Raw genomic sequence first — 23181 nt, 5'->3', positions numbered from 1 at the left:
TCGCGCTGCTTTACACTTAAAGCTTACATTTGCTGGCCATGACGCCTCACAATGTGACGTGTTTCTTCAAAAAACTCAAAACCGCCATCTCTTCCCAGTTATTATTTACAAGGACTTCCGAGGGTCCTCTTATTCGGGGTTAGGGGACTCAAGCTTTTCTCCCAAATCAACCCTTTCTTGACAAAAAGAACGAGTCGCATTCAAACAAGATAACTTCAATTGTGTTCCCCTCGGGTGTTTTGAGAGAGCCGTCCCAGTCCGCCGTCCCTCTGCAAAGCAGCTTATGGATGCGCGGTTTTCCGAGTTTTTTGGCTCAGAAAATGGACACGACTGCAGCAGTTCTCGGACTGAAGTGAACCCGGTGTATGGTTGCGGACGAGCTCCCACCACCAAGCGGGCTTCTGCCAAAAAGAAGAGAGCGAATCCGCGACACTTTCATAGCTTCAAACCGAGCAACAACGGCCCTTATCTACCCCCAGAGGTACGTTTGTTTTGTGGGTAATACAGGCTAACATCGTTAAGATTGATATTCTGTTTATACTGTACATGCTAATTAAATAAAAAACCAACAACAGTTCGCTTTCACTTTCTGCATAAAGCTACGTTTTTTTGCACCTTTCTACCTTTTTTCGCTATTCTCGCGTTTTGATGTACAATATTATGACACGTAGCCACTTTGCCGGAATAATTTCTGGCCTTAATGCCTATAAAAGCTCAAAATTCAAGCGCACGAAAGTGCTGTTAGCATGCTACTGTAGCATCAGCTGTGTTTGTAAATCGTTTAAAATGGGCGGGGGAGGTGTTTGTTACGAGTCCTCAATCGGAATGTATTAATATTACTGTACGGTACTTCCAAAGATAGCGTATATGTTCCTGAGACGACATTATGTTTGTTTACTTCGGTCTGAGTGTAATAAAGTTACACAATTACCCACTTTTGATGAAATAACAACTCATTGAAGGCAAACTGTTCGTCAGTAGTATGCAAATGTAGAATCATAATAGTCTGTTGTAGCACGTTATGGTAAAGTTGAATGGAATTCAGCACACGTTTCCTTATTCCATATTTAATAGGTCCGCCTTTGTCTCATCTTTTCAATTACGGTACAATTGTGCTCATTCAGACAAAAAATATTATTTCACAAATTGCTTCTGGGTATACATATTCCATTTCATACAGGTATTTTCTTTCTCATGGCTTTAATTCAATTGCAACTGTATTCCTTTGGTTGTATTAGAAGACGTATCATCTTTCACGAGCAAATGCTTCATTCGTTGAATAGAGAGTTGAGCTGATGCACCAAAGCTTAGTTAGGACAGATCAGCCCGAGTTGGTTTGGAAAGATTTTTTTGATGTATGTTGGAAGTCAAATTCCACAACAAACACACCCCTTGCAGTCTTAACCAAACTGTGATGCGCCAACAACTGCGGCCCTTTCAAAATCGGTGTGAAACAAACAGCATTCTAGTTGTGATTTGTATTAATGTGGAATAAAATCACTGGCCTTTTGTTTGGGTGTGCATGTGTCTGATGCATTGTTTATTTTTATTTTGTAGGTGGAAGAAGGAAATATAGAGTATAAGGTAAGGCCTTTCATGGAAAGCAATATATTTGTAGGATATATGGTGTCAATCATATCATATGAGATTTAAAGTAGACACTTCACTTGATACTAATAATTTCCTACCCTGCAAAAAAACATATATATATACACACACAGCGACACTGCCAGAATTGTTTATTTAAGCAATACTCATAGGTAATAAACATACCATTGCGCAAAATGTTGGGTGTGGTCTTATTTTATTGTTTATGGTCTGTTGAACCTGACAACCACATTCGGTTAATTGAATATGTATTGAAATGTGTTTGCTTTTTCCCGACTGTTTTACTCCAGTTACATACAACACTCCCATATTTGTGTGTTTAAAATGAAAACAGTTTGAATATTCATTAGAACAGATCTTTTTGCATATTCCTGGGGGTTCTCAAAAGTAACCCCCAGGATAAATGAGTGACTTCCATACGACAAAAAGTTTTAGCCTGTGGCCTGACAGCAACTCTTACATTGTAGAAAACATATATTTTCATGTTGTCTCATCAAATGCCACCCTTCCACCTTCAAACACCACATCCTCTTTTAGTTCAACCATGAAAGCAAGGCTCAAAATAAGGTCAGTGTGAAGAACATTTGTAGGTCAACAATTTGACATGTCTGTTTCATGTTGAAATCTGACACCGGTGTGGATTAGCAACAGCAATGCTCGCATCAGGATAATGTTTGTTGAGTTCTGTGATCTTTTCATCCATGGTTTAGCTGAAACTCGTAGACCCCACGCAAAGCCGATTTGAGCACCTGGTGACACAAATGAAATGGCGCCTCCAGGAGGGTCGCGGAGAAGCTGTCTATCAGATCGGAGTGGAGGATAATGGCATGCTGGTGGGACTGTCAGAGGACGATATGAGGGCATCACTGGCCACCCTCCATAGGATGGCTGAGAAGTGAGCTTTGAAGTGAATCCATCCACCAACCTAAACCTTAAACAGTATGCTTTACATTTCAATTTCACAAAAAAATCATGGTTGTCTGACAGAGTTGGGGCTGACATCACCATCCTTCGAAATGCAGAGGTGGACTACGACACTGATAAGACCCTTACCATCGCCGAAGTACTAATTCGTAAGGTGCCAGATGACCAGCAGGTAAGCAAGTCCACAATTAAGACACAGATTAGCATCTAACATCATTTTTAATATATTGTATGTTTTGCTTTTTCTGACAGTTCCTGGACCTGCGAGTGGCCGTAATTGGTAATGTGGACTCGGGAAAATCGACCCTGCTGGGTGTTTTGACGCAAGGCGAGCTCGATAATGGGCGAGGAAGAGCGAGACTCAACCTCTTCAGGCACCTCCATGAAATCCAGACTGGGAGAACATCTAGCATCAGTTTTGAGATCCTGGGTTTTAACAGTAAAGGAGAGGTGTGTTAAAGAATAACCAATCAACCAGAACTAACAAACTGAGTATATTAAAGCATCTTGTCATTTTTGTGCAGGTTGTGAACTACAGCGAATCTCGAACGGCAGAGGAGATTTGCGAGAGCGCCTCGAAAATGATCACCTTCATTGATCTGGCGGGTCACCATAAATACTTGAAGACCACCATCTTTGGCCTCACCAGCTACTGCCCAGATTTCGCCATGCTTGTTGTCAGCGCAAATACCGGCATTGGTGAGTGAGCATTTCTCGATTGAGTGTGTTTTGCAAACGGGACATTTTTGGCCCATCTTATTGCATTTTGTAATTATAAGACGGTGATCAGAAATACGTACATCCTTATGCTGCAGATTTCCTTACAGAATACTGGGCACTAGTACTTTATATTAGTACATTAAAGCTGGATGTGGAGCACAGTCACAGTTTGCGCTCAAAACTCTTAGCCCAAAAATTGCACTTTCAAACAAATTAAACGAGCTTGCCTAAAATTAGACACATTTGTCATTCAGCAACTTTGTTTTGGAACAAGTCCTTTTGTGTAAATTGGATTGACTAATCCTTCTGTCGATTTTTATACTCTGTACTGATATAATAATAATAATAATAAAGAAGAAGAAGAAGAAGAAGAAGAAGAAGAAGAATACATTGTATTTCAAGCGCCTTTCAAAGCTCTCAAGGACACTTTACAGTCACAGACAAGCACATATACAATAATAAATAAAATACAATTATTATTATTATACAGTAAAGTCTCGTTATATCAGTATTCTCGGGAGTCGGAATAAATATCGATATAACAGTACTATCGATATATCCGATCCTGCGCCGAACTGCATTAAGCATGAGGCAATACAATGGGGGATCTTTGATAATTTTCTCATTGGGTTCATGGATTGCGTATCTAGCAGGCTTTTGTACAGTAGTGAAGTAAAAAATAAACATATATTAAATAAAAACGTCTTTGCACTTTTTTTAATGACTCCGTATTTCCTTTCAAAAATTCAACAAAAAACTGTTTTTTTTTTAAAGGACAACCGACTTCTCCGGACAAATTGTGTCCATAATTTGTAAAATGGCTTCAAATGACTTCTACTGAGTGTATTTTACAAAGATTCCACCGCATATAGCTATATTTTACGTTTTAAGACTTGTGCTGAATATTCCGGAAGTCTTGTTTTTGAGTTGGTTACGAGTCCGTACGTGACGTCACTGAAGAAATGCCCCTGACCGAAAAAAAGGACACATTGTAGCAGTCCTTCCATCACGTCAATGCTTGTTTGGTCTGAAAACCTTGTGTTGCACCAGAAAGAGCTAGAAGAGGGCGTCCAAGCTCCATGTAAGGAATTTATCATCCTGTGGAAACGGGCTGATTAATTCCTCACAGGAGCTCGGTGGTCATTTTCTCTCTCTCGCCTCTTTTTGGGTGAGACATTTCCCCCCAATGTTGCCTCAAAATGGCACGGAATAAATTCTTTAATCGATTGCAAACATGTATGCTTCCCTCTTCAGAACTATTTGAATCATATTCATAACTGGATGTGTAACAAGAAAGCATATTCTCCGAATCTGAAGCCATTGTTTTGATTATCCAGCAATGCAAGACGTCTTGGCGTGAAGTCACGAACTGGGGGCGGGACTTTCTGAAAATGCCCAATTCGCAGCTCAATTTTTTGCACATTTTGGACACTTTAAGTCATTTTTATTGGTGTTTTGCATTTGAATAAATATATCATACTGCGTGTTTTGGGTATTTAAGTTGCTATAAAACGTTTCTGATTCAGTTCGGAAACAAAAAAGTGACGTCGGTTGTCCTTTACGCTGCTTTTGTATCGATATAAACATAGCAAAATGGCCGGCAGGAGATGAAAAAGGGCACAGTAGTAACCAGATTATTGTAATAACCATGTATCGTACTAAACGGAACTAATTATACATAAAAACACTAGAAATTTGCCGGGAAATGAAAATAGTATCGTAATAAGCAGTATTATCTATATAACTGATATCGATGTATATAGTCATAGCTAGTCATGTTTTTGGCTTGAAGAGGGCTTCCTGCAACAAAGGTGTGTGCTGAATTGGAAAAAAAAGATAAAAAAAACAAAAGACACAAAAGATAAAAAAAAAACTCAAATTGAACTCCCCAATGTCAACATGCAAAGTGAGTGGGAAATCAGTCCACTGCCATATTTATTTGAAAACATCTCCATACAGAACCTGCTGTTGCTGCACAAGATAAGGACCATTGTCCCCGTTTGACTGGACTGTCGGAGCAGCAAGCAAACTCAGCGCAATAAATGTTATTTTGTCTCCCTACAAATTACACCATGTGGCCGTTGGCAAACCTTCATGCCCCCGTGTGTTCAAATGTGGACGTTCCGTGTAAATTAATAGTAAGAAAACACCAATTGTATCAACTTGACCTTAACTACATTCATGAAGATAATATAAATAAAATAGTAACAATAAAATCTGACTTTGACTGATGCTGACTTTTCTGGCACATCATGTCAATGTATTCTTTCATAAATATAGCTAAAAGTATCTGTCAGAAGTGGGATTCGAACCAACGCCTCCAGGGGAGACTGTGACCTGAATGCAGCGCCTTAGACCGCTCGGCCATCCTGACACACTTTAATAATCTGACTGACACGTCCTGACAGTCCTTGCTGGCTGGGGTGCGAGAGGTTTGTCGGTTGAGTGCTCCGAATTACTGCAGTTAACTTGTGTTCACCAAAATATACTATTTTTAATTTTCACTCAATTAATTTCATTATTTCACATAATTTCATTATTTTCACATTTGTGTTTTTCTCCACACCTGCAAGGCCATGGATATGTATGTACTGTTTGAATTATATTGATGGTGCACTGGGTTTGTCAGTTGGTTTTGTGAGTTTTCGTGAAAAAAATCTGCAGAAGGTTTAATACATTGTGTTGTCAGAAGTGGGATTCAAATCCACGCCTCCATGGGAGACTGCGACCTGAACGCAGCTCCTTAGACCACTCGGCCATCCCGACATATGTACATAGATACTGTGACATGTAGTAGTGCCAATGTAACAGATAAGTGAGAGGCGGGGCTGTTTATCCATTGAGTGTCCTGAGCTGCTGCGGTTAAGTCCTGTGATAAAAAAAATAGACTGCTTTGAATTGTCACCCTAACAATGTCATTATTTCACATTTGTGTTGACTATTATATGAGTTTTGTCCACCCCGTCAGCTAATAACACGTACTGCCTGAATTTACATAAAGGAAGACTGTTTTGATCGTTTACAACCAATATCAGTGCAGGTGGTTTCAAAGAGAGCCTTGTCAATAGTGGAATTCTAACCCACCCCTCCAGGGGAGACTGCAACCTTAAACTGCTCGGCCATCCTGACACGTTTGGAATGGAAAAGACCTAATGTTGAAGTCTACTTCTGGCATCTGTTTGTTCAAATATCCAAATACATTTTCTTTCAGGTGATGACATAGAACTGCAGCATTATTTATTGGCTAATGTTGTGCAGTTGTGACGGTGTGAATGGTCTCTGTGTTCCCTGCCATGCACTGGCAACCAGTTCAGGGTGTATTCTGCCTTCTGTTGAGATAGGCTCTTACAGCTCCACGACTGATACATGATATAAGCAGTGTTGATGACGGACGGTTAATCCTTCCGTCCCCTTGTTCCCACAACCAGCTGCAGTGTTAAAGTGCACACATGAAACCTGACCTTACGCAACAGACGCAACACTGTTACCAGGAATGGCCCGTTCTTTAAATATCATCTTTGGGTCAGCTGGTTTTCATGCTAGTAAATCTGAGGCGTATCACCTGCTGATATGTGTGCACTTAGCAGTCAGTCTTGCCGAGACACTAATGTAACTACAACCTACTGGAACATAAAACCGATGAAGTCATTGATATATGTTACATCTCATTGCTGTGGGTGTTTTTGTTTGTGTTGAAAATATAATGCACTGGTTAAAATAAGGTCACAAATGATTATGCAGATCCCATCATTCCTCCTTTGCCGTACTTGAGATATTTTTCTCATGTTTGGCTCTTTTTTTTTACTCTAAGCTAACAACCACTCATTTGACGACATTGACCTTAAAATCATAGTGAAAGAAAATCGATTGTTTGAAAGGAGAGTAAAAGAAGTAATTTTTGTAAAACAGCAAAACCCTTCACTATATCGCCATGGTGGTTTAAGGTTTAATTTCGACCATCCTTACAACAGACTTCTTAGATCGTTACCACATAGGCTTAGTCATGCTAATGAGATGATACCAGAGCTAATGGGGCAATCAGAGCCAGGTATTGTACATTAGAGGGTAATCAAACAGACAAAAAAGTAATCAGATTAGCTTCAAGGAGTAGTCTACTGCTCCCCCAACCTTAGCACAGGGACAGACCTATCAGAGCAGAGATCTGGCACTGCCACCTCTGTCCATTAGGGATATATATCTCATCTCATTTTCCATACCGCTTATTCCTCATTAGGGTCGCGGGGGTTGCTGGAGCCTATCTCAGCTGTCTTCGGGCACGAGGCGGGGGACACCCTGAATTGGTTGCCAGCCATATATATATATATATATATATATATATATATATATATATATATATAAGCCACTAACGCAAGTGTCCATCAAATGTGGCATATACCAAGGTGATGCACTCTCCCCACTGCTGTTCTGCATAGGACTGAACCCCCTCAGCCAGATAATCGCCAAGACAGGCTATGGATACCGCCTCAGAAATGGAGCTACGATCAGTCACCTCTACATGGATGACATCAAGCTGTATGCTAAGAGCGAAAGGGACATAGACTCCCTGATCCACACAACCAGGATCTACAGCAGTGATATCGGAATGTCATTCGGGCTGGAGAAATGTAGTCGGATGGTGACTAAGAGGGGCAAGGTAGTCCACACTGAAGGGGTCTCACTCACTGAAGGAACAATAGCAGACATTGAAAACAGCTACAAGTACCTCGGTATACCACAGGCCAATGGCAACCTCGAATTAGCAACAAGGAAAGCGGCTACGACCAAATACCTCCAGCGGGTGAGGCAAGTCCTCAGAAGCCAGCTCAATGGCAAGAACAAGACCCGGGCAATAAACAGCTATGCCCTGCCAGTGATCAGATACCCTGCAGGAATAATAAGGTGGCCAAAGGAAGAGATTCAGACCACGGATGTTAAGACCCGAAAACTCCTCACCATGCACGGAGGGTTCCATCCCAAGTCCAGCACCCTGAGACTGTACACAAGCCGTAAGGAAGGAGGCCGGGGACTAGTGAGTGTGAGAGCCACTGTCCAGGATGAAACATCCAAGCTCCATGAATACATCAAAGAGAAGGCTCCAACGGATGATGTACTCAGAGAATGTCTCAGTCAATGGGGAACAGAGGATGAGGTGTTGGAAGAGGGACAATCATGGGAGGAAAAGCCCCTACACGGGATGTACCACCGAACCATAGCAGAAGTGGCTGATCTCAAGAAGTCCTATCAGTGGCTAGAGAGGGCTGGCCTAAAGGACAGCACAGAGGCACTCATCCTGGCTGCCCAAGAGCAGGCCCTGAACACCAGAGCCATAGAGGCAGGGATATACCACACCGGACGAGACCCAAGGTGTAGGTTGTGCAAAGAGGCACCTGAGACAATCCAACACGTAACTGCAGGGTGTAAGATGCTGGCAGGGAAAGCCTACATGGAGCGCCATAACCAGGTGGCTGGCATAGTCTACCGAAACATCTGTGCGGAGTATGGACTGGAAACCCCAAGGTCAAAATGGGAAACACCTCCCAAGGTGGTGGAGAATGACCGAGCAAAAATCCTGTGGGACTTCCAGATACAGACTGACAAGATGGTAATGGCCAACCAACCAGATATCGTGGTCATAGATAAAGGGGAAAGGAAAGCCGTTGTCGTGGATGTAGCGGTCCCGAGTGATGGGAACATCAGAAAGAAGGAACATGAGAAAATCGAGAAATACCAAGGGCTCAGAGAGGAGCTGGAGAGAGCCTGGAAGGTAAAGGAGACAGTCGTGCCTGTGGTGGTCGGAGCACTTGGGGCAGTGACCCCCAAACTCGACGAGTGGTTGCAACAGATCCCGGGAACAACATCGGATATCTCGGTCCAGAAAAGCGCAGTGCTGGGAACAGCACGGATACTGCGCAGAACCCTCAAGCTTCCTGGCCTCTGGTAGAGGACCCGAGCTGAAATGGGGACAGACACCACCCATGGTGGGTGAGATGAGGATTTTTTTTTTATACACAATTATATACAATTATATAAATAATGGACTTGCAAACCCAGTCCCCCAACGCCTTGTTTATCATCTCAGGGGACTTCAATCACATTTCCCTGAAATTCTCCCTCCCAACATTCACACAGTATGTAACTTGTGCCACCAGAGACAATAACATATTGGACCTATTTTATTCAAACGCCAAGGATGCATACAAACCCTCCCCCCTCCCCCCTCTCGGAAGAGCAGACCACAATATGGTTTATCTCCAGCCTGTGTACAAACCCCTTGTCCAGAGGCAACCAGCTGTGACCCGCACGATCAAAAGATGGTCCACAGAAGCTGAAGAAGCTCTGCGGGACTGTTTTGATTCAACCAGGTGGGAGCTCTTTACTGAGATTCATGGGGAAGACATTGACTCACTCACCAACACCATCACAGACTACATTAACTTTTGTGAACAAAACACCGTACCCACCAGGACTGTGCGGTGTTTTGCCAACAACAAACCATGGATTAATCCCGACATAAAAGTCCTCCTGAAGGAGAAGAAAAGGGCTTTTGTGTCGGGCAACAGAGAGGAACTGAAGGCCGTGCAGATCCAACTGAGGAGGAAGATCAGAGAGGGGAAGAAGGCCTACAGGATGAAAATGGAGGAGCAGCTGCAAGCCAGCAATGTCGCTGGTGTCTGGAAGGGCCTGAAAAACATCTCAGGCCACAAAAGCCCAGTGACATTGAACGAAAAAGACAAGGACTGGGCAGATGAAATCAACCGCTTTTTCAATCGGTTTGACAAGACGCCAGCCGCCCCCGGCCCACCGTCAACTTCACCTGTAGCTGCACCTGCACCAACTCTCACTGTGGCCTTACCCTCCCTGCCCCCTCTCACGACCAGCTTTCCACAACCAACATCTGCCCTCCCAACCGTTGCCACACCCTCAGCCGCCACTCTGCCTCCTGGTTCCTGCCTGTCTGTCACAACTGCGCAGGTGAGGAACCAACTGAGGAGGATGAAGGTGAGGAAGGCAGCAGGTCCGGATGACATCAGTTCCCGACTCCTCAAGACCTGCTCCGACCAGCTGTGTGACATTGTCCAGCACTTGTTCAACCTGAGCCTGAAGCTGGGCAGAGTTCCACAGCTGTGGAAAACGTCATGCCTGGTCCCAGTGCCCAAGATTGCCAACCCCAAAGAGCTCAACAGCTACAGACCGGTGGCGCTGACGTCTCACCTGATGAAGACGCTGGAGAGACTCGTCCTCGCCCACCTGCGACCGCTGGCAAGCTCATCGCTGGACCCGCTGCAGTTTGCCTACCAGCCCAGCATCGGTGTGGAGGATGCCATCATCTACCTCCTCCATACGGCGTTGCTGCACCTGGAGAATGCTGGGAGCACGGTGAGGATCACATTCTTCGATTTCTCCAGTGCCTTCAACACCATCCAGCCCAGTCTACTGGGGGACAAGCTGCAGCATGCCGGAGTCGACCATCACCTCACATCCTGGATTACAGACTACCTCACAAACAGGCCACAGTACGTGAGGGTAAAGAACTGTGAGTCGGACAGGCTTCTCTGCAGCACCGGAGCGCCGCAGGGAACAGTCCTGGCTCCATTCCTCTTCACCCTCTACACCTCGGACTTCAACTACAACACCCCAACCTGCCACCTTCAGAAGTTCTCTGACGACTCAGCTATTGTCGGCCTCATTACAGAGGGAGACGATAGGGAGTACAGGGGACTGACAAAGGACTTTGTGGACTGGTGCCAGCAGAATCACCTCCAGATCAACACTGGCAAAACCAAGGAGCTGGTGGTGGATTTCTGCAGGAAACAATCGTCACCTGCACCATTGAACATCCAGGGTTCGGACATTGAGAGGGTGACCTCCTACAAGTACCTGGGTGTTACTCTCAACAATAAACTGGACTGGACAACAAACACGGATGCCCTAATCAAAAAGGGACAGAGTCGCCTCTTCCTCCTCAGGAAACTGAGGTCTTTTGGAGTTCAGGGGTCACTCCTAAAGACTTTCTATGACTCTGTGGTGGCATCAGCCATCAAATCCCTAAAGGATTCTGTTGATCATCAAAAACATCATGTCAGAAGTGGGATTCGAACCCACGCCTCCAGGGGAGACTGCGACCTGAACGCAGCGCCTTAGACCGCTCGGCCATCCTGACATGCTTGTACATATTGATTCTATCACACACACTGAGTGTTTAGGCTCTCAAGGAATGGTGGGGCAGGTTTATCAGTTGAGTGCTCCTGGCTGCAGCAGTTAACTTGTGTTAACAAGAAAATAGACTTCTTTGAATTCTCACTCAATAAAAAAGCAGCTCTCAATTTAATGTCCTGAGAAAGAGTGTCATAAATGCTGTTTACCTTCCTCTCAACTCAACGGGCTGCGATGTTGAAGGAAGAAACTTGACATGGCATTAAACCACTCCTTTTCAGCTGGCACGACACGGGAGCACCTCGGCCTAGCCCTGGCCCTGAAGGTTCCCATCTTCATCGTGATCAGCAAAGTGGACCTGTGCACGCGGGCCACCGTGGAGCGAACAGTGCGGCAGCTAGAGCGAGTCCTCAAGCAGCCGGGCTGCAACAAAGTGCCTATGGTTGTGGCCAACAAGGACGATGCTGTTGCCGCCGCGCAGCAGTTTGCCCAGTCGCCTAAGTGTGTACCAATCCCTCAAGTATGAAATGTTAATACATGTATGTAGATTTTAGACACCATCCACAATTGCTTTAGGACAGTGGTGTCAAACTCATATTTGTTGTGGGCCATATCGTAGTTACAGTTTCCTTTGGAGGGCTGTTATGAATTTTGGGAAACCATTTAAATGTTTAATCTTCTCCACATATTATATACATAGCACACAACTAAATAATGCATGACTCGTTTTCAAATTTGAAGTAAAAATAATCACTGATTTTGTGGTTTATATGGGACTATTTGAAAATTTGGTTCGGAGTTGAGCAAGCAACTTGGAATTTAACAGGTTAGATTTGCTTTCGCGGGGAGAATAAAATGATGTGGCGGGCCGGATTTGACCCCCGGGCCTTGACTTTGACACCTGTGCTTTAGGATAATTGGCTCGAGTGAAGCTTCCAGCCTAACATCCATGCCAAATTTTGATCGTTTAGCATTGTAATCATTTTGTGTGAACTACATTTTATGCTCTCTAAACTTTTGAATGCATATGGCTAGTTGTTGTAATGGAACCAAAAAATGCTTAACTCATGTCTCAAACATCTGGAAATTCTAGTAATCCACTTGTTCACGCACAGCAAATTATAACAAAGTACGGAAACACTGAGCACTGTGAGAAGAGCATCATTCTTTGATACAACCCACAACATAACATGGCTATACAATTGCAATTTAGTGTAAGAAGCTAATGTAGCAATCTGCATCTTCGCTAAAGTGCTCCTTCATTCAGCTGGACTCAAAAGCATCAGATGCAAAAGGTTTGAATCAAAGTCCTTTGTTCACAAAAAGTAGATCAATACCAGAGGGAACAAAGAACACGAGAAGCAGCGACCGACCAAAATCAAACCAGGAAGAGTACGAAACATGTCAAATCAGAAGCAACATTTGTTCAACCACATGATAACTGATGATGACTTTAATGATACTGAAACACTTAAAGTACTCTGACACGACCATCGTTTTGACTGTGTGACTTTTCCTCCCGGCAGCATTACACCAGTTTTCACTGTCTCCAGCGTGTCCGGAGAGAATCTGGACCTCCTCAAGGTCTTTTTCAACATCATCCCTCCGCTCAGCAACAGCAAGGAGCAGGAGGAGCTAATGCAGCAGCTCACTGAGTTTCAGGTAAAGCAACACTTGGCATCCTATAATTAAGTCGCGTTGCACTGTATGTTGTGTTTTTCACCTCGCTTTCATTCGTCATCTTAATGTAGCTGAGCTGAAAGTGCAGGGGAATGCCTTTGCAACTGTAAACATGAATAACAGGTTAGATCACAACAATTATGTAACAATTGAGGACTAAGCGAGATCCTGCCCGCAAGCACCAAGCCGTCCTATTTAATATTATGTCAGTCTGTGTTTTCCTCACAGAGGTTTAGTGTGCGAGGGACAGTTGTCTACTCTTTTGTGCATAGCTGCCTTAAGACGAGACAAAGTTGTCGGTTAAAGGACAACTAACATAACTTTTGTTTCCTAACTGACATCAGAAAAAACGTTTTATAGCATCTAAAATACACCAAACACGCAGTATGATATTTTAGTCAAATGCAAAACACCAATAAAAATGACTTAAAGTGTCCAAAAACTACTTCAAATTGAACCCGGAAGTGACCAGTTTCAGAAGGTCCCGCCCACTTGTTCCTGGCGTAACGCCAAGACGTCTTGCCTTGCTCGAGAATCAAAACAATGGCTTCAAATTGGGAAAAGATGCTTTCTTGTTACTCATCCAGTTGTGAATATGATTCAAATAGTTCTGAAGAGGAAAGCATACATGTTTGCAATCGATTAAAGAATTTATTCCGGTCATTTTGATGCATCTGGGGAGAAAAGTAGTGACAAACTCTTTAGTACTCACAGTACCCCAAAAAAGGCAGAAGAGGGCGACAAAGCTCCGTGGAAATTGTCTCCTAGGACGTTTTGTAAGCGAACATCAAATACACTGTAGAAGTCTTGGCGCAACACACAACGATTCACCATTCTAATTTCGCCATCAACACGGATCAACACGAAGTTTTCAGACCAAACAAAGTACCGCAAAATGCATTGAGGTGATGCAAGGTATGTCCTTTCTCGGTCAGGGGTGTTCCTTCAGTGACGTAGGGTGAGGACTCGTCACCAACTCAAAAACAAGACATCCGGAATATTCAGCGCGAATCTTAAAACGTAAAATACAGCTATATGCGGTGGAATCTTTGTAAAATACGCTCAGTAGAAGTCATTTGAAGCAATTTTACAAATTATGGACACAACTTGTCTGGAGACGTCGGTTGTCCTTTAAGACATGATTGAGAGAAAAATATTGCTCTTCAGGTGGATGAGATCTACACAGTGCCTGAAGTGGGGACTGTGGTCGGCGGTACATTGTACAGGTTAGTTCATCTGCAACAAGCACTCAAATGTTTTTTTGACTGGTGTTGTTTTTGAGTGTAGTGGTATTTGCCGCGAGGGAGATGATCTGGTAGTCGGGCCCACAGACTCAGGGCAATTCCACAAATTGACCATCGGGAGCATCCAGAGGAACCGTTCAGCTTGCCGGGTGCTTCGCGCTGGACAGGCTGCCACACTTGCACTCGGCAATTTTGACCGCACGTTGCTGCGAAAGGTCCGCCTCAGACTCGAGTATATTTCCATTCGGTGTTTGCCAACTAAGTGCTTCTGATTGCATTTCGGTTTCACAGGGAATGGTGATGGTGAGTCCAGAGATGGACCCGACCATCTGCTGGATATTTGAGGCTGAGATTGTGCTGCTCTTCCACTCCAAGACCTTCCACAAGGGCTTCCAGGTGACCATGCACATAGGCAATGTGAGGCAGACTGCCACTGTGGAAGCCATGTATGACAAGGTGAGTTTTTGGAGGCTGCTTGAACCACATACGTATATGCATTGGACTCACAATTGGTTTCACGACAGACTAGCCATCTTGAATTGCCACTTTCCTCATAACATTCATTTTTTTCTCTCCTGTTTCACACTACGATCCCTCTACATCTGGCAGGAGGAGCTGAGAACAGGGGAGAAAGCAAACGTCCAGTTTAAATTTCTCAAACATCCTGAGTACCTGAAGTTGGGGGCAAAGGTGCTCTTCAGAGAGGGAGTCACCAAAGGCATCGGCCACGTCACCAAGCTGTATCCCATTGCGCAATATCGCCACATGCCGGAGATTGACGAAGATGAAGATGACGACTAGAGATTGAACGCTTCCCTTATCCCAGAAAAACACACAAGTGCTGTTTGGTTTTGGTTTTTATAACGGACAAGCTTCCACCAAAGGGCAGCCTGCACTCTTTGCCGCACTCGCCCGTATAAGGTAAACAAGTATACATTCGTAGACCGCCTTACCTTGATACCTTCAAGATACTCGAAAAGCCGATAGAATGTAGCCACACGCACATACACATTCTCAAAGTTAGTGTTTGAGTGACAATGTGACTAAAGCCCAATACAAAGTAACATTGAGCCAGCGTCAGAAGTGATGTGGCGGCATTAACATCACAGTGTACACGAATCACACAATTCAAGGCTGGGGGGGGGGGGGGCCCTCACTTGCACTGACGCACACACACACACACAGCAGTGTCAAAGCCCACACACACTTTCTTGCAGATGTTGACCAAGCCTGCATGATTGAAATATCCATACATTCAGTGGCTGATGTTTGTCCAATAGGCATAATGACTGGCTCAAGTGAAGACTGCAAATGGGGATCATGTGGGCGGATGTATTTGTGACTCTGCTTAATACACCAGCAGAGAATTCAGCATGTGAATTGTTGGAATTCAAAACCAAACTGTTATTTTGCTGCAAGCTTTTGAAGTTACTGACACCTCACACACAAGCATGCACAGTGCCTAATGGTAGTGCCTTCCAACAGAAGTAAGTCATTCATGCAGGTCAAACACACGCACGCACATATAACTTACAGGTGCTACTGGTTCAAATATTTACATATGACTGTTAAGTACTATTCAAAACAAAGTCTGCTGTGGGCCTTACATTAACACTTTGTACTTCCACACCACCTTGACACATTACACCCCACTTGATCATTGCGTTGTTTTTAAAGAGCATATTTAAAAAAAATGGATGTCTATATTTACTACGTGTTCTGTTTTTGTGCATCTCAGGTGTATTTCTAGTACAGTAGTTTTCATAATTTGCAATCAACCTCTTTTGAAGCTTTATGACCTATCCCTTATGAACAGAAGCGTGTAGTCACGTATGAACCAATTATGTACAGATCCAATTGGTGTATTGTGGTGTTCATGAATTAAATTTTGACTTTTTTTAAAAACACTCAATTCATTGCACGCCTCTTTTGCCAAGGAAGGATGTGATTAAAAATCTCTAGGATTAACTGCTGTTTCAGTCCCAATATTTGACGAAGCCCATCCTACATGATGTAAGACTATGGTAATCACACACCGAACAAAACAACAGCAGACACACCTTTTCAGTCATTTGCAAAATAGTCATGACTCACAATGCTGAAGGTAACACCGCAAAACACGTCCCATTTTATCGAATGTCCTCATTGGATGGCTGAAAGAATATTAGCAGTTGACATTTTCCCAAAATATATCCTGAAATTAACCATTGCCGAATGAAAATCCATCCACTTTAATTTAGCACAATGATAACATGCAATGTGTTTTAAACTATTAGAATACAATATCAGGTTTGAAAATATTTGGACAATGGTGGGTATAACAGTTAGCTTTTATTTAGGTCAAAGCAAACCTGCTTCTGCTCTTTATGTGAATACAAAATGTGTTAACCACAACATATAACTAAGTCTTAAAACAGGGATGGTTGGGATCCAACATTGCTTTTTATTCTAACAAATCACAATCACAAATATACAAGTTATTGTGAACAATCCTGTTTCAAGAGTTTCTCATTTATGATACAGTGCAGCATCTTAAAGAGTTTAATTCATTCTGTGGGCAAAATTTCAAGTGAGGGTATGAAGTCAATTTTGCTTAAATGAAAGGAACTGAAATTGCATTCACCTTTTCAGCCTCCCACAAATGACAGCATTTTTAAAAAGAAAAAGCACTACATAATGTATAGAAACCGAAAGAGGAAGTGAAATACAATAACTGCAAACACTGATGTGGCCTATTGACGGATGCCAGGATTGGCTCATAGCGACTTATTTTGCAGTTTTCTTAAATCAGGCAATAAAATATACATATCAAGAAAGTGGTGGTCCGAAATTTGCAAAGCATGTTAAGTTGTTTGTTAAGTCACAACAGATTTTGTGATTTCAGAAGTTCTTTTTGCATATGAGGATAGTTATTTTTGAAAAAAAGAATCCAAAGTACCCACACCTCCACCTTGAGAGCAGTGTCTTTTGGGATGGGGACCTCCTGATGATCTGCTTTTAGTTTTGCCTCGAAAGGATAACACCTCCGCCTCTGGAAGCCCTCTTTTGACGAAAGAGGAAGAAGCAGAAGTGGAGAAGGATTTTTGCAGGTTCAAGGCAAAGTGATAGTCGTTGTGCTCGGGCATCTCCCATGCCAGCACATTCTGGCCACAGCGCTCACACTTGAACATGTCTTCCACGGTGTCCACTACAGAGGTTGCCAGTGAGTTGGGTTCATCATCTCGCTTTTCAACATTGAGCATTGGCTTCGAAAATGTTTCTGTGTTTTTCTTGTGGAAAAACGAGGAATTGCTAGCACGAGGGCCTGCCGAAGTGTCTTCAGACGAAGAGACAAAACAAGATGGAGAGGACTCAGTTTGCGTTTGCTGCCTGTGAAAGAAAGACTGGATGGTGGTGGGTGTTTTGCGTGCGGTGGGGCTAGTGGAGACAAAAATTTGAGTGGAAGCAATGTTGGCACTCAGGAAGCCTGCAATGCCCCCTGCTGATGCTGAAGGGGCATCTGAGAATTTGCTGGCGGAGAGGTGCAGCAGCGTCAGAGGTGGAGTCCTGCATTGCAAAGCAGGATTAGATGAAAACAAGCAACCATTCTCAACAATTACTGCCAAGCCTACAAGGCCCGCTGGACCTGATTTGTGGTTAATCAAAGGCACTTAAAATTTCCGTAGATATGCACTGACTCACAGCATTGCTTTGAAAGTGGTTACTTTGTTGTGATCAATGTGTAATGTTAAAAAAAAACATCAGGTCCCAAGCCCGGATAAATACAGAGGGTTGTGTCAGGAAGGGCGTCCGACGTAAAAGCTTGGCCAAAACAAACATGCAGATCAAACCTCTAAAGATGGAGGACACTGATTTGCTGTGGCGACCCCTTGAAGGGAAAAGCCGAAAGAAAGAAGAAGTAACTATAACTGGAGTGTAAAACAAATAATGTTGACATTTAAATTCCAGAAGGAATTGCATTGTGTCTTTGTAGATCTGGAGGAAGCGTATGACAGGGTGCCCAGAGAAGAACTGTGGTATTGCATGAGGAAGTCTGGAGTGACAGAAAAGTATATTAGAGCGGTACAAGACATGTATCATGACTGTAAGACAGTGGTGAGGTGTGCTGTCGGTGTGACGGAGGAATTCAAGGTGGAGATGGGACTCCACCAGGGGTCAGCTCTGAGCCCCTTCTTATTTGCTATGGTGATGGACAGGCTGACAGACGATGTTAGACAAGAATCTCCTTGGACCATGATGTTTGCAGATGACATTGTGATCTGTAGCGAGAACGGGGAACGGGTGGCGGAGAAACTGGAGATGTGGAGATATGCCCTGGAAAGGAGAGGCATGAAGATCAGTCGCAGCAAGACGGAATATATGTGTGTGAATGAGAGGGATCCAAGTGCAAGAGTGATGCTACAGGGAGAAGAGATAAAGAAGGTGGAGGATTTTAAGTACATGGGGTCAACTGTCCAGAGCAATGGAGAGTGTGGAAAACAGGTCAAGCAGCGTGTCCAGGCAGGCTGGAGCGGCTGGAGAAAAATGTCAGGTGTGATGTGTGATAGAAGGGTTTCAGCTAGGATGAAAGGAAAAGTGTATAAAACAGTGGTGATACCAGCCATGATGTTTGGACTGGAGACGGTGCCACTGAAGAAAAGACAGGAAGCAGAGCTGGAGGTAGCAGAGCTGAAGATGTTGAGGTTTTCGTTGGGAGTGACCAGGTTGGATAGGATCAGGAATGAGTACATTAGAGGTTCAACTCATATTAGAGGCTTTGGAGAGAAAGTCAGAGAGGCCAGACTGAGATGGTTTGGACATGTCCAGAGGAGAGAGAGTATAAATATTGGGAGAAGGATGCTGAGCCTTGAACTGCCAGGCAGGAGACCGAGAGAAAGACTGAAGAGGAGGTTGATGGATGTTGTCAAAGAGGACATGAAGGTAGCTGGTGTGAGAGAAGAGGATGCACAAAACCCAGTTAGATGGAGGACATTGATTCGCTGTGGCGACCCCTGAAGGGAAAAGCCCAAAGGAAAAGAAGAAGAAGTTGACATTTAAATTCCAATTTGCGTCTGGTTGATTTAGACCTACCATGCCGCCTGCTGGTTTCCTGCTGTGTTTAGGCTCTTGATGATGGCAAAGCTGTCGCTGGACAACTTGCCGGCGTCATAGCGCACTAGAGCGCAACAACGGGAGAAACTACTTGGCCGCTTGTCACCCAGCTGACGGACGCCGACTGTTAACTGTTTTGCCACGCGACCGTTCTGGAAGGAGAAAAAAAAGACAGGCATCATGAGGGAACTTTGCTTGAAATGTGAGAGTCACCTAGCATATTTCCTCAAAGTACAAAATATAGGTCTTCAGAAATAGAATGTGGTAAAAAGACAGAGTTTGCAAAGAAAATCTATGCAAGTGAGGAAAATGAAACTCCAAACACAAAGGTCAGTGCTGCAAAGCCTTTTTCTTACCTCTTCTCTGTCTTTTGTTAGCCTCTCCTCCAGCTCCAAAGCCAGCTGATGAAGCCAGTACTGGACCTTCTCAGAGGTACATTCAACAAAATACAAACAGCCACAAGATTAGGAACAATACAAATGGTTGACAAAATAAGATTTATTCATGTTATAAAATCACCGCAGGACTGAATACCTGCTCTTTTGTTGCCAGTGATGTTTTCCCAGGGAAATTCTTACTGCAGCCAATAGATTTTGGGAGCTGCCTGGGTTTCACCGCTTCAAAGTCGATACCCCGACACAAATCATATAGCCACTGACTGCAAAACGCATTGAATCCAATAAAGATAGGATCAGAAGTTTTGGTTCACCAGCCTTACCCGGTCTTTTCACCAAAGTGCTTCCCCAGTTGGGCCCGAGAGAAGCGAGTCAGCTCCCCCATGTGCTCCACTTGCAAAGCGTCTGTGATTGAGACCCCCAGTTTACCTCCTAAATTGCGTCTGCACAAATTAAAGGCAGTCGGAATAATAAGTGAAGGAGGCTCACTTGGCAACGCCTTCACTGAAATGCTCACATCTTGCTGATGGGCAGCGTGCTAAAAAGTTCAGTCACAGAGTCCAGCGGCAGTACTGTTTGCCGATTTGGTTTGTTCAGACCGCATGCCAGTTTTGCCAGCACCTGGAAAAAACATAGGAATTTAATTGCCCACACAATACAAATGGGCTTTGTTTCAGAGTATAATAACGGTGTACATCGCAAACACAGCTCAAGTGTAGCATAATTGTAAACATAGCATACCTGTAAAAATTACAATCAAAATATTTCTGCATATAATCTGAGCAAAACTAAACGGATTTAACAAAGTCAAATAAAAATTTTATTTACTTTGTTGTGTGAGATCCCAGCTGAACATTGGAAGCTTGTGTGTTCCTCCACAGCCGCCCTCATTTCCTCCACGATGAGAGCCCCCACGGTGAGCTGAAGCTCAGCAGAGTTGGGCATCGTCATAGACGCCAGCCACTGCTGGACACCCGCCGTCCTCTGCGTCTCTGTTGGCCATACCGGATATTGATTTGTTTTGAATTTGCTTATGTAAATAATGTATGATCTTCATGATTTAATGGAGAGCAATGACGATTTGTTCAGGTTTTCTGAGTCTCCACTTTATTGTGACATATAGTGAGCTAATCCAAAAGACGTCCAATGCTGCTATCTGCTGGCCATAATTATTTTTCCCCATCTTTTAGATCAAACCTGAGTTGACCCGACATCTATCCATTCTCATAATAAAATCTAGTTGACGCAGTGACGTCAACACTACGCCTCGTTAGACTCCACACAATGAGTAAATAAACACCCCCAAGACACTTTTTAAAGACAGAGTACTTTCCTAAAATATCATAGCAGGTCTGCAGAATTTAAATATATTTCTATAGTTATAAAGGACAAATTACAGCCCTGCTTACCTTTATCAAAAATGGCCTCCTTGACAGATTCTTCCTCTCTTTCAGATGAATTGTGAGGATAACCTTGGATGCAGGTTGTCTTGAGTAAGTGAGGCTGTATTTGTTTTTCCGTCATGTCCTTGAGCCGCTGCTGGACAGCCACAGTCAAATCCATGTAAGCCTCATCAATGCTGGCCCGCTCGACTACCGCAAAGCGAGACATGACTTTGATCACTTCCACGCTGGCCTCCCTGTAACTGCACACAACATTTATAAAATCAATTATGCTTTAATGGCATTAAAATTATAACATGGACATGACTCACGGGGTCAGGTCCGCCTTGCCGCGAGACTCGCGCACTCGTGCCACCTGGAGACCTGGACACAGTTTTTTTGCATCATCCACCCACATGTTCTTTGTCACGCCATGGACCCGGGCCTCATAACTCACTGCAATGATGCTAAATGAGGAAAGTGGATGAGTAAGACAGTAGTTTATCATAATCATGTTTATTTACAATGATTATTTTTGTAAATAATTAATCCATCTATTTGCCTCAATTTGCATGACAGAGTTATGATATTGACATGCTGATTGATACATAGATACATATTGATGTCATATCATTCTTGTTAACACGTTTTTTTACTTCATTTCAATTTCAAAATAGTGTAAGAACGGTAATATGAAAGAAGCTATACCTGCATAATAAAATGAGAGCCAATACATACATATGATATACAAAAATTCGTCGAGAAAGCCATGCCTTTTTAGATTAATGCACATGGGTTTCATTAGATTTCTGGATTTTCAAAGGGTGAATAATTCGGTCTGTTTGGCGTCGTGATTGTAATTCTAAACAGTCAACATTAATCCGGGATTTAATATAACCATGGGCACCATGGGACAGTGGCATGTTCCAGATGACAAAACTTGCCAGCTGTATGGAATCTATCATTGAAAAATAACATCTCCGTGGGAGAACCTCACCCGCCGCCTTTCCAGGTTTTGTACTGGGCCACTACGCAGGGTGTTTTCTTTATGGCAGGATTCAGTCTCTGCTCCACTTGCACGTAGAAACAGTCCATGTCAACTAACGCCACCACTCTTTCCTTTCCGTATTCCATGACTGAAGAACAACTGACTATTCGTCACGAGTTATCAAAACAACGTCGTTATGTAATAGTCGCGTTTACAGTTTCTATCATAGTTCGTCCGGGAACGAAAACGCTGGTAGATTTCAGTTCCCGCAATTCCATGTCTTACATAAGTGCGTCATCAAAAGTGGACAGACAAACATGTATACCTTTAGATGACGCAATAATATTGACCAATCAGCGCGAAGTCTCTCCAATAACTTTGACGCAGATATCCGGAGATCTGCGGACACCGAACAGAAAACGGCGTTAAAACTAGACAAGGCATATTAAGAATGCGTGCATGATGATAAAAATAGCAAATAATCGATTGTCCTGAACATACTCTGCCCAAATATTAAAGTCATATTGAGACCATCTGCACCAGTACAGTTCAATAAGTACTGCTGTGGCAGGCCTCAATACCAGTGGCACTTCTTGATAACACCACACCACGTTGCAATAATAAAAAACACAAATAATCCCATATATACATCAATAATACTCACCAGAGTCACATAGCCTTAATTATCTTAATTTTACGTATTGCCAGTGGGACTATACACAAACACAAATGTTATGTTGAAGTGTTTTACTTTTGGAATCATCAAGTTTTGTGTGGTTTGGTCAGTCCATTCTTTTGGATTGATGGGGAAATGTTGATATTTACTCAAATCGTATGGAAAAGAAGAAGAAGAGGATGGTCAATTTGCAAGGTCAAAAGCATTGGCTGCAAAATTTCAAAGAAAACGAAAGAAGAGGAAGATAAACAAGAAAAGGGTGCAGGAATTGATGATTACGGCTTTATTATTTATCAGTACTGTACTGTATCCAAAGCTT

The 23181-nt window shown here is 43.3% G+C and overlaps 2 protein-coding genes and 1 non-coding gene across 5 annotated transcripts; 1 reads left to right on the top strand and 2 right to left on the bottom strand.

The window, feature by feature from the left end:
* Positions 1-25: 25 nt before the first annotated feature.
* Positions 26-16237, top strand: gtpbp2a (GTP binding protein 2a). 2 transcript variants are annotated; one of them, XM_089011507.1, is made up of 12 exons: positions 26-481; positions 1558-1584; positions 2388-2503; positions 2596-2704; positions 2785-2982; positions 3057-3231; positions 11688-11907; positions 12933-13068; positions 14254-14312; positions 14374-14545; positions 14622-14786; positions 14940-16237. In XM_089011507.1, the coding sequence occupies exons 1-12, from the start codon at positions 284-286 to the stop codon at positions 15129-15131; spliced, it is 1767 nt and encodes a 588-aa protein (XP_088867633.1). In that variant the 5' UTR covers positions 26-283; the 3' UTR covers positions 15132-16237. The 2 variants fall into 2 exon arrangements, with proteins under 2 accessions (XP_088867633.1, XP_088867632.1); XM_089011506.1 differs by having other exon boundaries at positions 29-481; positions 2319-2503.
* Positions 11331-11413, bottom strand: trnal-cag (transfer RNA leucine (anticodon CAG)). The gene has a single exon. It is a non-coding gene; the product is annotated as a tRNA-Leu (tRNA).
* A 405-nt stretch (positions 16238-16642) lies between the features above and the next one.
* polh (polymerase (DNA directed), eta) lies at positions 16643-22476 on the bottom strand. Of its 2 annotated transcripts, none has more exons than XM_089011503.1 (10): positions 22196-22476; positions 21531-21665; positions 21226-21461; positions 20645-20808; positions 20334-20437; positions 20140-20259; positions 19956-20079; positions 19778-19843; positions 19401-19573; positions 16643-17876 (listed from the first exon to the last, which is right to left on the bottom strand). In XM_089011503.1, exons 1-10 carry the CDS (start codon positions 22330-22332, stop codon positions 17240-17242), a joined length of 1896 nt encoding a protein of 631 aa, XP_088867629.1. In that variant the 5' UTR covers positions 22333-22476; the 3' UTR covers positions 16643-17239. The 2 variants fall into 2 exon arrangements, with proteins under 2 accessions (XP_088867629.1, XP_088867630.1); XM_089011504.1 differs by having other exon boundaries at positions 21531-21582; positions 22196-22327.
* Between the last annotated feature and the right edge of the window lie 705 nt (positions 22477-23181).

Source organism: Hippocampus bargibanti, linkage group LG13 (assembly GCF_051943395.1).
Source record: "Hippocampus bargibanti isolate YZ-2025 linkage group LG13, ASM5194339v1, whole genome shotgun sequence".
Lineage (NCBI taxonomy): Eukaryota > Metazoa > Chordata > Actinopteri > Syngnathiformes > Syngnathidae > Hippocampus > Hippocampus bargibanti.
This window is presented reverse-complemented; position numbering and strand designations above follow the sequence as displayed.

Coding starts and splice junctions, on each gene's coding strand:
- gtpbp2a (XM_089011506.1), top strand. CDS start 284: ATGGATGCGCGGTTTTCCGAGTTTTTTGGCTCAGAAAATGGACACGAC. Junction 1,585..2,318: donor AAGGAAATATAGAGTATAAG/GTAAGGCCTTTC, acceptor TCCATGGTTTAG/CTGAAACTCGTAGACCCCAC. Junction 14,546..14,621: donor ACCGCACGTTGCTGCGAAAG/GTCCGCCTCAGA, acceptor TCGGTTTCACAG/GGAATGGTGATGGTGAGTCC.
- polh (XM_089011503.1), bottom strand. CDS start 22,332: ATGGAATACGGAAAGGAAAGAGTGGTGGCGTTAGTTGACATGGACTGT. Junction 20,260..20,333: donor ACGCTGCCCATCAGCAAGAT/GTGAGCATTTCA, acceptor TAATTTGTGCAG/ACGCAATTTAGGAGGTAAAC. Junction 19,844..19,955: donor CACTGGCAACAAAAGAGCAG/GTATTCAGTCCT, acceptor ACCTCTGAGAAG/GTCCAGTACTGGCTTCATCA.